Source organism: Stigmatopora argus, chromosome 8 (genome assembly GCF_051989625.1).
Source record: "Stigmatopora argus isolate UIUO_Sarg chromosome 8, RoL_Sarg_1.0, whole genome shotgun sequence".
NCBI lineage: Eukaryota > Metazoa > Chordata > Actinopteri > Syngnathiformes > Syngnathidae > Stigmatopora > Stigmatopora argus.
The window spans coordinates 12,265,662-12,283,917 of NC_135394.1; the positions used below are offsets into that span (position 1 = coordinate 12,265,662).

General features: G+C 40.3%; 1 protein-coding gene across 6 annotated transcripts; it reads right to left on the reverse strand.

Moving 5' to 3' along the window:
* Nucleotides 1–240: 240 nt before the first annotated feature.
* On the reverse strand, nucleotides 241–18,232 carry tjp3 (tight junction protein 3). 6 transcript variants are annotated; one of them, XM_077606618.1, is made up of 29 exons: nucleotides 18,009–18,232; nucleotides 11,840–11,896; nucleotides 11,230–11,354; nucleotides 10,548–10,650; nucleotides 10,134–10,428; nucleotides 9,270–9,373; nucleotides 8,998–9,190; nucleotides 8,856–8,931; nucleotides 8,166–8,269; nucleotides 8,023–8,104; nucleotides 7,785–7,943; nucleotides 7,567–7,679; nucleotides 7,252–7,342; nucleotides 6,659–6,741; nucleotides 6,064–6,160; nucleotides 5,718–5,806; nucleotides 5,556–5,628; nucleotides 5,405–5,478; nucleotides 5,238–5,313; nucleotides 4,999–5,155; nucleotides 4,464–4,572; nucleotides 4,165–4,384; nucleotides 3,228–3,529; nucleotides 3,040–3,119; nucleotides 2,255–2,465; nucleotides 2,062–2,162; nucleotides 1,237–1,821; nucleotides 929–987; nucleotides 241–844 (listed from the first exon to the last, which is right to left on the reverse strand). In XM_077606618.1, exons 2-29 carry the CDS (start codon nucleotides 11,885–11,887, stop codon nucleotides 721–723), a joined length of 3,933 nt encoding a protein of 1,310 aa, XP_077462744.1. In that variant the 5' UTR covers nucleotides 11,888–11,896; nucleotides 18,009–18,232; the 3' UTR covers nucleotides 241–720. The 6 variants fall into 6 exon arrangements, with proteins under 6 accessions (XP_077462744.1, XP_077462745.1, XP_077462746.1 ...); XM_077606619.1 differs by lacking the exon at nucleotides 18,009–18,232 and adding an exon at nucleotides 17,710–17,890; XM_077606620.1 differs by lacking the exon at nucleotides 18,009–18,232 and adding an exon at nucleotides 16,386–16,515.
* Between the last annotated feature and the right edge of the window lie 24 nt (nucleotides 18,233–18,256).

Here is an 18,256-nt window from a genome sequence, read left to right on the forward strand (position 1 = left end):
GTGGTCAGTGGGCATCTATCACCAGCCATAATGATCAATTATAAATTAGTATATGGTATATTTGTTTTTTGCAGGAAGTGACCTTTTTTAATCCAAATGTTTCTTCTGAATCCGGCGAATTTTTTGCTGGAACACAGAGAAAAAGGCTTATTAATTCTATTACAATTTCTCTAAACTAATAATCCCCACCCACACTTCATCAAAATTACTATTATGGCACCTTGGAAAAAACAAAACTAATAAAATTAGAAAATCAGTTTATTTTAAAAAAGAAAAAAATGTTTAACAACAATAAAACAGTCATGGTGGAATGTAATAGAAAAAAAATGCATAACAATCTCATTGTAAAGTTCAGTCTTACAAAGATGAGTTTTACCTTTCCTGGCCACACTACGCATATTTATACAATTCCGAAGCACCAATCAAATGTTAATATGTATTTGATAGGATGCTCAGTATTAACACAACAGATCCTCTGAGGTTTTATTTGTGCTTTGATCCTAATCCCCAAATAGAAAAAGTCTTAATACACAGTTTCTAAAGACCAACTGTCATTTAAAATGATTTGAGACAATTCACAAGCATGCAGTGAGGACAGAAAGGAATTTTGTTAGTTGCGTCGACTCATAAAAGGATATGCAAATGTTAACTAATGAAACAGTCCGTTGGAGTGTTTTCTTTCTTTGATCGATGAACTGGAATGTCTCGCACGTAGCTCGTCTAGAGTTCTGTCGCCGGCCCCCAGTCCATGTCTTCATCCTCGTTGTCTTCGTCCTCGTCGGAGCTGTTCATGCCCCCTCGAATGTGCGATCGTCTGACCTGAACCGCTTCGTGTTGTGCCACCCTGGAAAAATTCAGGAGATGCATTTGTCAAAAACCTGCATCTCAACTTTTTTAACCCTTCAAAACTGATCTTGGTGAGTCTTACACAATGAATTGGAGGGCCTTTTTCTCTTCTGTTTGGGTCTGCGGCTCTGCCCGTCGAGCCTGAAAAAGAACAACACGTTGGGTTTGACATGAAGATTTTCAGAAAAGTATCCATCAATACCATCAAAGTGTCAAAGTCCTCTTTGTACCCCGGTTGTGATGGATTACTGCTACAATTTTTGTCACAACTGCAGCACTCGATTATCAAATCAATCTATTTTTTAAACTTTTAATGGCCGATGAATTGTTTGGACATTGTTGACTTAAGTAAAAAAAATGATTACAAGTGACTAAGAAAAGCCACATTACCTGCTGTAGTTTGTCCTGAATAGCAAACAAACTAGCTTGTTGGGGACTCTCGGGCTCTTGGTTCGCGTAAGATTGCTCGGTGTAAGAATACCGCGTCGATGGTTCGGGGGCGATAAAATCCGGAGGTCCATCCGAAAGAGTGGAGGGAGAAAGCCCGTCCAGGTGGTTGAAGTCGGAGTCGGAAAAACTGCGGACTGACGGAACGTCGTCCCAGTGACGCAGAGGTGGGCTGCGGCTCTGGCGGCGGATCGTGGCGGGCTCCGGCACGTCCATCAGAGGCGGGATTTCTCTGCCAGGCGAGTACACTTGATCGTAAGGCTCGTTGTCCGCTGCTTCCGCGTCTTCGTCCGTGTCGCGGTGGGCCCAGGCGGGCTCGGACGAGCGAGCCAGGGCGGCGCCGGACGGCCTGGGGCCTTTAGCCGCGGCCTGACCCGGGTAGGCTTCCTCGAGTTCTTCGTTGTCCGTGTAGGCCTCCCCGTCCGTGAATCCCTCGCCGTCAGTGTCCTCCAGGTCGCTGGCGGCGCTGAGGTAGTCGGACTGAGTTTGATCCAGCGCATCCAGGTCCTGTTCTCCACCGCTCTCCAGCTAAACAAAAGATCCACACCGAAGAAACGTTGGATTTCTTGCGTAGGTTTTACTGAACAAAAATTCATTAGTGAAAAAGTAGTGCCTCACGGTGACCATTTTGTGTTATGCCACGAGGCATGCGAACATTTTCATACCTGTCAACTTCAGCAATTGCTCCCCTTATCAATGATTGTAATTCCCCTTATTAAACGATTAAAAAAAATATGTGTAAGAAATGCTATTTGCTATTCCCCTTACCGTGACTTCAGAAACCCAGACTGGTTTGGACTGTTGGTGACGAATCTTGTCCTTCAGAGCCTGGTACCATTTATTGGAACCAGGCTGCAAGTCAACACGTGCTGGATGAACAAAGCAACAAGTCTTACACTTAATATTATTATTATAATTATTTTTTTACATGCACGTGATGTGTTTGATGGATGCACAGTACCTGAGAAAAGATGACTGTAGTCTTTCCTGAGTTTGAGAGCCTGCGAGAAGAGGCGCCTGGAGCTCTTGTTGGAGTCGGGGCTGTAGCGCTGCCTCATGGTCTTGACGTCCTTGCGGCTGTGCGGGTCCAGGAAGATCACCATGGGGTGGTATTGAATGTAGTTGAGTCTCTCCACGGCGGTGGGTGTTATGTCCAGAAGAGGGTGCTTGTCCTGGCAACGCAATGGGAATCCAAAGTGAGCTGCCATTGGTCACCGGTGCATGACTTTAAAAAAACTTGACGGTATTTGTCTTTATTCATTTTATTGTATTAACTTTTCATTTATTCATAACAATATGTACAAAAATGTTATGATTAATAGTAAGAATATGGCTTATAATTCTTTTTTAATAAACCTTGTTATTGAGAACAAGGTATTGTTTAGTCTGCTTTTTTCTCATCTTTGTAAATAAAGCTTAACTGATTTGAGGAGTTTTGTTTCATGAACAAAAATGAGTTTGAGTTCTAAATATTAAGTTGATTTGGAGATCTGCACAAAGATAACTAAATTATACTGTATTTTAGTATTTGGTTGATATGCCTAAATTAATATATAAACCATTGAAAAATGTTTCAATTGTATTTTATACACTAAAGCGTATTTGGCAATACTATAAAGGACTCAATAGTAGGAACTCTAAGTCTTAGAAGTAAAAGCACCCATACATATTTGTTTCTCATCATGTAGGGGTCATAGATATTACAAATACTAAATGTATTTTCAAATTGATACACGTTTATCTCACCTTCTCAGCTATCTTCCGCACAGTGTCAAGTTTGATGACCGTTGAGGTGCTGTCGCCACCCCCGCTGCGAGGAACCATCTCTGATGAAAACAAACATTAGATAAATGATCACATTTAAAAAACAAAAAACAAAAAAAAACACTGCGTTAAAGTATCCAAAAAGTCGTAAAACAAAAAAGTCAACTAACCAGCCACTTCGTATTCATCCGGTATCTCTTTGGCCAGCTTTTCCATGGCGATATCGTTCAGAGGTCCCAGAATAACGATGGGCCGCTTGAAATTAGCTTCTCTGAGGAGGACCCTCTCGTAAGCTGGGAATTTGCCTTGAATAGTCAGCTGCAAGAGGTCATCCCGTGTACGCCGGGTGTTCTTTTCATTCTTTTTGTTCCCCCTGAGGCCTCGTAGTTTCCAGAATTCTGCCCGAGGCCCAGATATGGGTCTCTCGCCGCTCGCCCTCTGGGTTTGCTCTTGAGTGGCCAGCACTTCCGCCCTGAAGGACAGCCGGCGCACCAACGTTACAATGAAATCCAAAATGTTGTTGCGACAAATGCTTGGTAATTTTAAATTTGGACTTGTATATGCTATTGAAAAAAGTCTCAACCAAAAAAAAAAAACAGATGCAGATATTAGAGTTAAAAAACATTTTTTCCACAAATTATGAACCGTTTCTGGATTTGCCGTTTTCAAATAGGGTTGCCAGATTGGGCAAACCAAACTTGGGTTACTTTTGACAAAATTCACCAATTTAAGAATTAACTGTTTTGATGACTTTCAACAATTAAACCTTGAAATTAATCTACAATGGAAACCAGCATCTTCAATCTAATTAATATGATAAGCTATATAATATGAAGAAGCATTTTAGCGCCTTCGAACGCGTGAGCAGAAAAACTCCATGCAATTACTGATGAGTAAAATTGACTTGCGTAGATTCGTTAGTCATTTTAAAATAACGTGTTGCAATGTCATTTTGAGTTGTGTTTAAAATGAGATTTTGCTTTGGGAAAACGTGTATTAATTTGTATTGCAGATTTAATGTGACTTTGTTCAAAGTTGTCAACACAACTGCAGTTGACTTGTGAATAGGATGAGTAGCATTTTCCCTTGGAGAAGCGAGTAGTTCACCTGGTCTGGTTTGGAATGGTGCCTTTATCCAGCTCGTGCAGGTCGTTGCCCATGCGAATGGCCAACCAGTTGCCAAGCTTTCCGCGATGCATGGTGTCCACCACCCTGAACACGACTCCTCGCGTGAAGTTCAGCCCAATGGGGTGATCGGTCTCGTGGTCGTAGTGCGTGCGTATGTAGAAGTTGTCCCCTAGATTGGACTTGAGGATCTTTTTATAGACTGAATTGGGGGGGAAAATCCAACATATGTGAAGGAAATTGGAGGCAGGTGTTCACCGCTGTCGTCCTACTGGACTTACTGTCCATCTTGTGCTGAGTGCTGATGTCCACTTTTTCTCCTCTCTTGATGTTAAGCAGGAAATTTGCCGCCTCCTCTCGATTGAAATGGCTGAAATCGGTGTTATTCACCTGTGATGATGGAAGAGAAGTAGTATTTTATTGGGATTCTGTCTGAGTCTCAGTATTGGTATCCAATATGGCGACTTGGATATTTGTGTATTTTCAGCACAATTGTGATTTTTTTTGCTGCTCTAAATCAACTTGAGGTCTTTTTAAACATTTGGTTAAAATTGATAAAAGTATGATAGAAATTGGACAAATTGTTTTGGTAATGGAAAAAGATTTTTGAATGACCTTAAATTCTAAAGGAAAAATGTATAGAGCTGCGTGTACATTTATCAAAATACATTTAAAAATGTTTGCATTTAAGAGGTTGAAAAGTTTCATAATTAAAAAGTTGTCTAGTAATCGTTGCAGTCTTGGATTACTTGTGGCGTCAATACGTTTGGGTTGCGTAATGCTTCTTGGAAATAACATTTGGTTTGCCACCATCACCTTTAAGATCTGGTCACCCTCTTGCATCCCCCGTTCGTAGGCGGGGCTGTTTGGTTGCACCCCTCCCACAAAGATACCCACGTCGTTGCCGCCCACCAGCCTCAGGCCAACACTGCTTTCCTTGATGAACGACACGGTTTGCATGTCTGAGCTGTACCTTGAAAACCGCAAACACAACAGCACGGTTTGATCGCAGTCTTCGGGGGGTGGGCAGGACGTTGAGACCTGAGAAGACTCACCCTGGGTGGCTTGTTGGGTATGAATCTGGAGGTAAAGAGTAGATGGGTTCTTCCACTGGTTTGGCAGTAGCAGAAGCTGTGTTGTTAAATGATCATAAAAATGTGTAAAATGTGAAAATCATTCATTCCTCTGAACAACAAACAAAAAACTGAAACACAGTTCTTACCTCTGACTGACGGCTTGCTCTTCACGGAGATTCCGGACCTCATGGTGCCGCTATTTTGCGCCGCATCACGAGCGCTGCAAGACGGGAGTCGTTGATGAAGTTACAATTCTTTGAGTTTTTAGCGATCCAGTGCTTTTTAGATCCATTTTACCCGCGTCTACTCTCCGCACGATCCGAGCTGCCTGACCTTCGGAGGTGGGACAGTTCGTCGGAGTCTGAGGAATCTGAATAATGTAGAAAAGGATCACGCATGTACTCTTTCTTACTCACAAACCATCATAATACACACACAGTTTTCTTAAAACGCACTCACCATCAGGTACTGGGTGGACAGGCAACGGAATCCGACGAGGTGCTTCTGATTTCACGACTTCATTAGATGGCTTTGCCTCAGGAAGGACTCTAAATAGAATTCCATTAGTTTAATCACATTATAGTGAATTAGTAGTTTGACTAAACTGGTTGTTTCGGCAGAAGGCAGGAAGTTGACTGTAATTCTCAGACTATAAAGGCACTAGTACTTTTTTTCCTTGCCATTTGAGCCCACTGAGCGGCCTTAATAATGAAGCAAGTATTCATTCATTTTTGGGGGAAGACAAGCAAGGTTAATGTTTTCTCGTTAAAATAATAATTAAAGATTTATGAGTGAAAAGTCCCACCTGTATCTGTTTCTGGCTTGTTCGGACTTGTCACTGTCTGTGGAGTGTCTGCGAGGGACGGACGTATAACTGGCCTCTGAATCCGACTTGGATGGAACTGTAGGCATTCACATTTTATTATCAGTGATGCATTTACCAAAATCAATTTCAAACATTGTTTCACTAACAAAAAATAGACAAGAGATGGTGAGCATTCACACGATTAATCGACTACTTAACAACATTTTATCAAATTAATCAATTTTGATGGTTAGTTAATCATTTGAATTTTTCTAAATGATCTAAAAGTTGAGTAGTTAAAAAATTTAACTATTTTTGTTTTCCTTAATTTTATTTTGTAGTACTTGAGGAAAGCAATGGAAAACAATGACACATACATATTTATATAATATTCACAGTCTAACTTTTTAAGACCAGAGTGGGTAAAAAAACATGTTAAGACTAGAGTAATAGTAGATAAAAAAACATGTTAGGATCAGAGTAAAAGTAGATTTAAAAAACAAGATTTATGACCAGATCAGTGGACTAATCGAAAGAAAACTAGTTATCCGTAAACTATCAAACTGCTCTTTTTTAAGCATTTCTTTTAACTCACCTCGGCGCGGGCCTCCGCCGACCGGGATACCGGAGACACTTTCCCGACCCGTTTCCGGTTGCGCGTTCACGTCCGTCACAGCTCTGCAAAAGACGAGAGGGAGGCGGGAGTGAGGGAGGAGGAAGACAAGTCTCGGTTACATTTGGAAGGACGGGGTGGGTTGGGCATGTGCCTAATAGTATTACGAATGAGGGAATATTCACCTTTGCGTCTCTGAGGGGATTCCTCTCTTTGACCGCTTTGTGATGACTATTGATAATTTAAAATGTATCGCATGGTAGCATCTTCTATTTTATGAGCACTTGGCCACATAATGGAGAGGGACATGTTCAATGAAAGTCACTTTTTATTTCAGTGCTAAACACACAATGATACAACCCAAAATGACACCATTTTCAAATGGGCTACAATCCAATCAGACACGCATGCGAAAAATAAAAAACAAGGACAAGATATGTAGGATGTAGCCTTTTTGTAACTTAAAAAAAAAGTCTGAATCAAAGAAAAAGCCATAAAAATAAAAGCCTTGTTGGGTGAGTTGCCCAGGAGGGTGTTGAGGTGGGGTTAGGAGGGGACGGCGTCTTCATGTGTACCTGTATCTGCTGCTGTTGTACGAGTCCTGACTGTAGGTGGTGCTCCGCCTCCGAGGAGGCGCCGAGCTGCCGTCCGACTCTGACTCGGAGTCTGTGGAGGATGGCAGACATCGGGAGTTACGAGGAATGCGGTTTGCTGGACTCAAGCGTAAATAATATTTTGCTCACTTTCATCTGATGTTGCAATGTTAGCATAGTTGATTTGGTCAAAAGCAACATTCCAGAAGGCCAATTCCTTCTCCATTCTTAGATTTAGAATCACTTTGACATTTTCTACCCTAAAATATGTTTCCCTAAATGTTAGAAAGTACTAACCTGGGGGTGGGATTCTCAAGGGAGAATTGACCCTCCTTGGGGTCTCCTGGCGCACCAAAATTGGGGAAGATCTCAGGCTAGTGTGGGACATTGCAGAAGGAAGAACTCTTGGGCTGTCAACAAGGAAATCAATCAGAACCAGAACTGCTGGGCTATTTTTTTTTGTATTTTTTATATTTTTTAACTTACAATCCTCTTGAATATCAGTCACAACTTACTTATATCTGCTGGGGCTTCCTCGGGGCGAACCGCTGGAGTCCGAGTCCGAAACGGGCTTTCGAGGCCGCGAGGACGACGAGGTGGGCCTGGACGACGACCAGTTGTGAACGGCCGGGGAGGACTTTGGGTTGGGCAGGGTGGACAATCCAGACAAGCTTCTGCAATTGTTTGTTTGTTTTAAATCTAAACACAGACGCACCATTTCACACAAATCATGCAAAACCGTATATTGTGTACTTGTATTTGCTGGAATGGCTGAGACTATCTGTCCTGATGGGAGGCGGCGAGGCGCCGCGGTCCGACTCCGAGTCAGATCGAGCTGAGAGAAACCACACGTCGGTTGAGGAACGGATGTGACGGTCAGTTTCGGCGGGACTGACCTTGGCGGGATGGGTAGACTCTCAAGGGGGGTCGAGGTAAAGTGGAGCGCACGGGAGAAGGATCCCTTGATTTGACCACCAAAGAAGGAAGTTCTGCTCTTGTCCTGGTGTTGAAGAAAAACAATCACATTTTTACAATACTGTACTAAAATTCATAAAACAGTAGACCTAAATGCCTCAAAAATTCATTATTTCTTTTATTTAACATTTCTAAGGAGAATTTTTGCAGTTTGCAGTATTTTTTTTCAATAGAAAAACGGAAAACAAAAAAATCGATGAAAACTGAAAGCTTCATAACATTTTTTTAAAGATAGAAAATAGAATATTTACTGTTCCTTTGAGTTTCTTGTGATTAAAACTAAATGTTGACTCAAAAAGTGTTATTTTTAATTTTAAAAAACAACAACTAAAAATAAAAAGTATTCAAAAAGAAAAATATCATAGTAAAAAATGTATCTACATTAAAATAAAAAGAAAATTGCATTCAAGAAGTTAAAAAAAATGTGTTCTTCATTCCAAACGATGAATCGACTACTGTAACAGTAAATTTGCTAAATAATTGTAAGAGCTCGAACTTGAGGACAGACAAAATGACCTTCTAAATATAAAGCAAAAATACAAAGTGTGGAAAAATGAGTTGGGCGCCTCCGGCTACACAAACGTGTGCTTTCGGTCATATGGCTGACGTACCTGTGCGTCCGTTTCTCTCTTGTGGGCTGGCGAGACGTTCTGTAGGAATGCGAGCGATCATCCAGGTCTGAAATGTCTAAACCGGAACGCACCAAAATGAGGGAAAAAAAGACTTAAACTGCCGGTCAACACTTGGTCTCACCCTCCATCTCGGAGCTGCTGCGTCTCCGCCGCCGCTCATCCTCGCTGTTGGGGGCGCTGTCCTCCACCTCGGGGATGCTAACCAGGAACTTCCGATGGTCGCGTAGCACCGTCATGGTCAGTTTACCGCGGCTCTTCTCCACCAGGTGCTTGGTCTCTAACAGGGAGAGGTTTTCCGTGGTCATGCCGTTGATCTGGCGGGAGGGAGAGCAACGTGGGTGTGACCAAAAGGGAATCGCGGTGGAAAAACGGGTTGCTTTTAGACAGCGGTACCTTTAAAATCAGATCGCCTTCTTGGAGGGTGCCTTCCTTTGCCGCCAGGCCCGTTTCGGTCATATGCTTGATGAATATCTGACTTCCCAGCTTCAAGCCGTACTCTACAACAGGAGCATTACAGTTTTAGAGTAACCCCTTAAAAGAGGTTTTCCCTACCAATTTTCAAGTAAAATATGCAGTTTTTGTTTTATACTGGAAACTAACTAATTGTGAGAAGTAGTGCAATCCCCCTAAAATATTTACTCACCACTTTACCCCCTCAACAACAAATAATATATCATATTTTTATTTTTGATATATTTCCTGAACTTTCTTCACAATTCACATCCCAGTTTTATATAATAGCCAAATATAAATCTCCTCAAATCCCAGTTATCTCTTGTCAAATTACATCTCAAATAAAACAGTTAAAACAATAACATGTAAATGCCATTATTTTGATATTTTTTGTTTCCAAGCTTCCTATGAAATTGTAGGAGGGTTTGTTTCAAAAAACATATGTCAAATATGAATTATCATTCAAGGAATGCGTGTCCCCAAATAAGCCTTTTTTTCTTGATTAGCAGTAATAGTTAGCTTCTACGTATTTCAGACAAAAAGCGACTAGTATGGATTTGCAAACCTGCTATTTTGCCAATAACTGTAAATATCAGAAAAATCAAGAAATAAAAAAAACCTCAACAATGATCTGTAAATTGAGCTATATAAAATTTCACTAATTTATTACCTATTACTCTGCAATATGTAGCAGGGGAAAAAAAGAAGAGTAGCAAAGGCTCATTTTTCAAGAACTTGTAAGCCAAAATGCCCTCGAATTCTGGAATGATTTATACTACACAGTAAGATTTTGCTTAAACTCACCATCTGAAATTTTCTTTTTAACCAGAGTTGTTCTGAGGGGCTTGTCCACAACATCATGTTGGGGTAGCCTCTTGTACCCCGACGACATCAAGGGCACCGCTCCTCCATAGCCGTTGCGATCGGGCGAGGAGCTGCGCGCCCGCATGCGGTAGCGGCCGGCGTCCCTGTTGTCGCTGGCATCCGAGTAGCGTCGCGTTCTCCTCGGCGGATCTTGGTCCAACAGATTAGAGTGGGAGGCGGCCCGAGTCGGCCCGGTCGTGGCGGGAATCTGGATTTTCCGAGGACGTTTCACAGTCTGAAAGCAAGGCGCGTGGAAAACGTGTCCTGGTTTTAATTGTGACAGACATCTTGCTGGGATCATGGAAGATTTTGCAATAATATGCCAACACGATGCCAGCATTTTCAAATACTCACAATGTTTGCCGTCTTGCCGCATGACTTGAGGACCTGAATGGGGAAGTTGGAATGGACGTTGTCCATGGATTCCCCATTGACCATGACAATCTGGTCTTTGTTGCTGCAAAGGGAAAAATCGAATGTTTGGACATACTGACAGAGGACGAGGGAAACTATATATTAAAATCTCTCTCTCTCTCTCTCGCTTAATAAATTAAAAGCGTTAATAAAAAAAAACTTTTTAAAAAGTGTATTTGGTGTATTTTTATTGTTGAGTTTTATGTTACTTTGGTTTATTCTATTCATATAGTCATATTGTTCTTAAAATTCTTTAAGGCAGCGGTGTCAAACTGATTTGTGTTGTGGGCCACATTGTCGTTATTTTATTTTAAAGAGGGGTTCGGTATAATGTCACTAAAATCTCCAAAAGTAAATATTGACAGTTTTTTGTCATAATTTTTTGGGAGATTTCAATAAACATTAAACAACAAACAGACCTCTTTTGGTAACAAAGGCAGCCAATGAGGTATCAAAGAGTTATCAAAGAGTTACCAATGAGAAATCAATGAGTAATCAATGAGTAATCAATGAGTTATTAAGAGTAATCAATGAGTTATCAAGAGTAATCAATGAGTTACCAATGAGTAATCAAAGAGTAATCAAAGAGTAATCAAAGAGTTATCAATGAGTTATCACTTACAACAAGCGTCCCATGGCGGGTCCATTAGGCAGCACGTCAGACACGATCACGGCAGAATCCCCGTTGTCCAGATACGCCTTATCCTTGCCTCCAGATAGGGCAAAGCCAAAACCCAATTTGGAATCCTGCCATTAATAGAGATTGGAATGAAGGTGGGCAGACAGGAGAAAAGTATGCAAGCAGGTAAACGCAGCTGACAGAGGGGGCGCATTCCAGCTCAGCTGGTATGCGTCGGCGACGAATGGACTCCTGTGCTAGGGTGTGTCGCTTGAAATTCAAGCTGACTGTTGTGCAGACAAACCCACAGTTGGTAATTGTCCATCGACTATAATGATACGGGACCACTACATAATCTGCAAATATCACTGTCACGCCTGTCGCAAGGTCCATTTTAGCACAGTTTTTGCCTAAACCTTCAAAAGAACTGCAAGACCAATACATTATTCAATACAATAACATGACATTGTAGGGAAAATAGGTTCCGTGACATGGTTATCGTATATTGGTTTGTGATTCCCAGGCCAAATTAATCTTGCAAAACAGCAACTCTGCCCTCTTGACACGTCTTCTACTACGACATAGTTCCATAGAGTAAGAAACAGGAACTCACTTTGTTCAGCGTTATTGTGTGCTGCTCCCATATTGTCAGCTCCTCCATGCCTGATTTCTGGGAAAAAAACAAAACACAGGACAAATGTACAAAATGTGACAATAACAAGAAAAGCTACATTTTGGGATTTGCTATTTTTCTGCGAATACACCTTACGTGGCGTTCCAGAGAAGCCGGAAGAATGCGTACGGCGCAGCCTGAACACGGCACACACTTATTTGTGTTTATCTGGATGGACCAGTATGGTGGCGGGGGGGTGTGTGTATACGCGCGTGCATGTGTGTGTGTGTGTGTAGAAACACCTAAGGCTCATTATTGTAAATATCTTCAACATTGAACCCCTCAAGAGTTTGTTTTACTGGACAGTAAGCACAAAAAAATGCTCTCTAAAAATGTAACCCAGTATTGCATCTTAAAAGTTTTACTATGTTTTAGTTGCACTTTGCAGAGTGGAAAATTCAATGTTTTGAAGCCCTGCCCACCATTTTTTTATCTTGGTGACCTATCGTGGAAGTCCGATTTTTTTTGCACTTTGATGCATAAATTGGTCATAAGGGTTAATTAAGCCTTGGTTGATGTTTGTCCAGAATGTTTGTGATTTACTTGAAACTGCTAAACAGTATATTGGACACATTAATTGTGTCATACTTCAATACTTAATACTTCTCGAAGGTGGTAACACTTTCAGCACCCTACAAAAAAAAAAATCGGTAAAAGAGGCTTTTATATCCTAAACATGAGTCTATAATCAGAATCAGTAAACGTGTAGCCTACTTTTTACTGACTGACACAGTCACATTTCCACATACTTTTCTTCCCTAGCATGAAAATTAAAGCGAGTCGAGCGTTAGGAGGACGCATTCCAGAGGGAAACGAGTACTGCCAGCTTTTGTCAACGAAGCAAAGACGACCTGCAGTATTCTAAATTGTCAACCTTTGAAGAAATGACACGTCAGTTGGTATGGTGAATGTGAATATTTGTGCAGTGGACAAGGTCGGGGTAGGAAAAATGTGCTGTGGGATGTGAGATCAGTGAGTGCTAACAGTAGGACATTTGTATGACAGCAAGTTAATCATCAACCTAAACACCAATAAAATGACCTGACTGTTTAACCTGAAAAAGTCCCCTTTCCCCCGCACTGACTTATTTTTAAGGCCCTTGTTTAAAACTTATATTATTGAATACATCCTAGAAGCCTACTTGCATATTTTTGGGAATTTGTTCTTTTCTGAGTGCTGTAAATTCAAAAAGCAAGAAAAACATAAAATAAATTGCTGAGAAATGATAAAAATGATATTGAAATATAGGCTTTCCCAAAAGGGAAAAATGAGGAAAGAATTGCAAGGAAAAAAATCTTACCTTAAAATACATTAACATTACACTAAAATAAATCATAAGATAAAAAATAAAAAAAAAGCCACAAATTACTTTAAAATAATCAATAGAAATGAAGTGAAATTAACTTCTAATTAAATTGAAAATAACAGACGTTGCTAATAAATGAATAGAAAATAAGTTCATACTTCTCTTGGAATTAAATTAAACTGAAATGAAAAATAAAAAACGGGATGAATTGAAAAAATTGCAAATTTTATCATAAATTAAAATACAATATGAAAGGAGTGAAATAATAAAAATTACATTGAAAATAAAACCCCAATAATACAATGAAATACAATAACTTAGCGAATAGATAACATGAGTAAAAATGGCATTACAAGAGAAAATAAAAGAAACGAACTAACCTTTAACATGGTTAATAAAACTAATTACAGATAAAAATCAACACACCCTCTTTATGTAACTCTTTGCCTGACCTGGAAAAAGTTCAAGCACTAGTGGTTCTTATCAAAATTATACAAAATATCCTAAATATGCGCTCAAGAATGAAAGCAGTAGCAAAGTTCACAAGACAACACAGCCCTCATTCCATAAGCACAAACCAATACTAAAAAAACAATACCTCAATTCCCATATTCCCTCAATGTAACAACTCCAACTAAATTCAAGCCTATCAATTTAAATCCAAAACCCCCAACAGGTCACATCAAGCTGCCGTTTTACTGCCTGCGCTCACCTCTTGGTCTTTGAACCTCACTTCCATTTCCCACTAGGGATCGCCGAGCCTGACAACGACGACGACGCAAAGACACAGGTGGATGATCATATTCCACGCGCAACCACAATAGAAGCCGGCTCGTCCAGGTCCTGAAATCTGATGCTCCCAGAGGACGGAGGGGGAAAAAAGCCGCGATATGAGCGGTGCTGGCTTGTGGTGGGAAGGAGGGATATAAGGATTGGAGGGGGGTGAGGGAGGACACACCTGGGAAGAGCTACGCCCCCCCAACGCACTTTGACCATTCATGCAGTGACTCGGATACACTCCATTAAACACTGAACTACCACTGCAATGACCACGGGGGCATTTAAACGATAACAGAGAGAGGTTGATTACATGTTAAACGTTTGGTAGAATTGTCTTAGTCTTATTTTAATCCGAAAAAGTGCAAGGGGGTTGTAAGCCTTTGACTGCTTAAAGCACATTTTTGCGAAGATTAAAACAGCCTCGTGACGGGTCTAAATAGCATACCTGTCAACCTCGGCCAATTGCTCCCCTTATTAATGATTGCAATTCCCCTTATTTAGTGATAATAAACCGTACAAATGCAACGAGGCACATATTTGCTCACATAGGGGGCACTTTAAAGTCTAAAATTGTCATCAAAGTGGACGTAGTACCCTTGCACTATGCACTAAATTCAAGATTCTGTAGATATCGCTGTATGACGCTGACGGCTTGACTGTCTTGGTACATTGCTTGCTGACGCGCTGTTTGGAAGGGGAATGTGCACGTGCATATGCTTAAAGCATGACAGTATTAGCAGTTGACGGTGATGATTTTGTCAGCTACCAGTTAACGAGACGATCCAGATTAGAGCCGAAATAGGTAAAACGAGATTGGTTTACAACAAACGTACTTAAAAAAAATTATACGGTATACACAATTTGAAATGATTAAAAAACCTTATAAAATAGAGGAACAACTTATAAGTTGACAGGTATGAAATGGAAAAAAAATGCAGCGGATGCCAAAAAACATTTTGAAGTTAGCGCCTAAACCCTGTCGAAACAAACAAAAAAAAGGTTTAGAGTCAGTTAGGTGCTGCCATCTATTGCCAGCTGAAAGAAATAGTCACCTTCCGCAAAACAGCTGTTCGAATGTAAACAAAAGACAAGTGCGGACAAAAAATTTAGTGGACTTTTTTTTCGTCTTTTCACCTCCAAAAATGCATTATTCAAGAAAAAAATTCATTATAAATACAGGAATTATCACAAAAAGCTAAAATTTGTATATTTGGATGGGAAGTGGTCTCCACAACATCTGAAAATAGTCAAACGGAAGGAAATAGAACCTTTACATATTATAAGTAACATGCAATTTTTCGGAAGCACTACCATTTATATAAGTTATTTTAACATACCCAACTTGGAATGTGACAATATTGGATTTGACATCGATCGCCGTCAATGGCATCATTACCCAATCATTTCAATTTGTTTTCCAAAAGGGTGTTTGAACTTCAAATTGCTCCACTTTGGTAGTTTTAAAATGAAAGTTTCATCCAATGCTTTGGCATTTTGTGGATGCAAATGAGTTTCCGGTAAACGTTAAAAGGGCTCTGACTTACAGGGACCACCAGCAGAGGCGGCGGGGGCTCCGGCGGGACGGAACCAAAGTGCTTCATTAGTTTGATCCGCTGGGTCGCGTTCATGACGCCGACCACCGCTCGAGTGGGCTCCGAGTGTCACCTTATCGTGTCAAACGAAATCCATAAAAAGACCACACGACAGGCAAACAAGATTCCAAAATGAAAAAGTAGGAATCCAGGCTCAGTTGCTCTTATTGGGGTGGTCCGCCTTCTCCGTGGTATGCGGGCTTCTCTAGCCAATTTGAGACTTTTTCCCACCAGGCTGGGTTTGGAGTACGCCGGCAACTATGGTTACGACGGAGGAATGAGAGTGCTGGGCTGTTAATAATTGAACGCCTCCTGACTTTAGTAAAGCTTCGTGGGTACCTTCGCATATGCAGGAAGTAGTGGAGCAAACTAATAGTCATGCTAATATTTAACATTTATTTTTAAACCCCTTCATTGGATACCCGTTTAACTCATTGGCTGCCATTGATGGTGCAAGACTTCCAATACACTTTGACTGAGATTAGCAGTCAATTAGTATTCTAGGATGGAGGGTTTGCATGGGCTTTCTCTGGGTACTCGTGTCCTTTCACATCACAAAAACATGCATAGTAGGCTGGAAAAGGGCAGTTCAAAAGTACAATTAATTTTATATGATCTAAAAGTCAGACACAAATTTCAGTCATTCATTTACCGCTATGCATTTTAAATGTCTTAGCAAATCAGTAAAAATCCTGAAATATGAAAGTATTTCAGGAAGATAATAGCTCTGCTTTGAGTTCTAAGTGGGACATTTTGTACTCTGATTTTCCTGACGACCGAGTAGATGTCATAAACCACAACACCTTACCTTACTTGACTTTTCTCTTATATTTGAGGACCGAGTCTGCCCATCTCACTCCGGTAATTGTTGTTGTTTCTCCTCTAAAGTCCTTTTTATTGTCGCCTTTGCAACTGCCTCAAGTCCTTTTACATTTTATAAAACACAAAGCCTTTCATCTTCAAAGATGGAATCATCAAAATGTCACTCAAGCGATCCAGTTTCCAGTCCTTGGCATTTTATTACACAAAAAATATCTGTTAGACATATTCGTTTAGATTTTGCTTGTTTGCTAAAGACAGGTTAAGTATATTAGTAAATACAGTAAATAATATAAACTGATGTGTCAATAAACCACCATAGTTAACAGACCACTGGTCTAACTAATCTTGACTTTTAATCATTGGAGAGCACGGCAACTATGTTTGATGTCGCGCACTAAATCACAAGTTGCTACTAACTCAACTCCTTCCTTGAAGGCACATTCAAGTGATGTAAACAAATCCAACAAGCACTACCATCACTAAATAACCCTGAAATGAAGGCATGCTCTTTGTAGTACAAACAAGTACTGCATCAAAGCAAGGAAGGGATGTCAGCGCCACTCCTGCTGATGCTCTGCTTACTCGAGCAATAAAATTCAAGGTACGTTGACAAGATACCAATGACGCATTTTAATAGCCTGGAGGTACATTGAGTTGACATGTCGTCATCAATTCCTGACTCTGGACCCAAGTATCGGTAAGACGCTACAGATGGTCTGATTACTACATGGCTAAAGAGAAGCTTATACTTTGGTCTACAATTTTTAAAAAAGGATTCTTGCAGTCCACTCATGTATAAAATCACAAATTCACCTCAAATGGTTGAATATTTGTTCAATTTTGACCATTTTTGTGCATACTGTTGATAAAATATTTTAAATTATGCTTGATTCAGTGAAAACTAGTGTCCCAGGCTTCCCTGGCCCTGTAAAGATGAAGTTAAAATCAGATTGACAAAATAATAATAATTTTAAAAAACAAAAAAACATTAGAAGATGCAATAAACTTTTCCAAGGATGAAGTACCATGACACCAAATGGAATAACTGCACAAAATGTCGATACAATCGCTGAGTTAAAGTATACGAAGTTGCACATAGAATAAATAAATATACACATACAAGTGATCAGGGAGGAGATTGTACGAGTCGAAACTGTTATGAAACTCGGTTTGAGCCAAGCAGAAACTTGCATGACTACTTTACGAACCAGAAAGGCGACAGTGGAATGAACACATCGGGCAAATTTCACATCGCAGATGGAACTTAAACGTGGTTGCATTCAAATATCTCAAATAACTTTTCAACCCACCTTTACAGATGCCGTCAATAACTAATAAACAATTAAACAAGGAGGACATGATAAACAGAAAAACGTATACAAAATGCTACAAGCTAACAATCAAAGCAGTACTTGACATCCCGTCCACACTTTCGGCACGTTTGTCAAAATTATCTCGCGTTATAAAACAAAACAACAACATTAAAAAAATAACATTTTCTTCTTTAAAATTTAGAGAAATTATCACATCCCTTTTAACGCCAGTGCATTACTTATTATTATTATATTTTATAAAAAGGTGTACCTGAGACATTCTTACATGCTCTTACCTGTAAGACTTCCGGATACTGTACAGATCCAATATATCGTCAAACCACTCCCGCTGCAATAAAATCTCACTCAACTATTACTCACACTCGGTTTCTGCGGTTTATAATAAAGTTTTGGCCAGCGGTGAAACTGCAAGACAACTTTTGTGGATGTTTTTAAATCTTCCTTGCTCGTTTCAACAGGTGGAAAGGGCGACTCCCGTTGCCAAAACGGGCGTGGTTTCAAACACATGCGGAAGTATTCACAG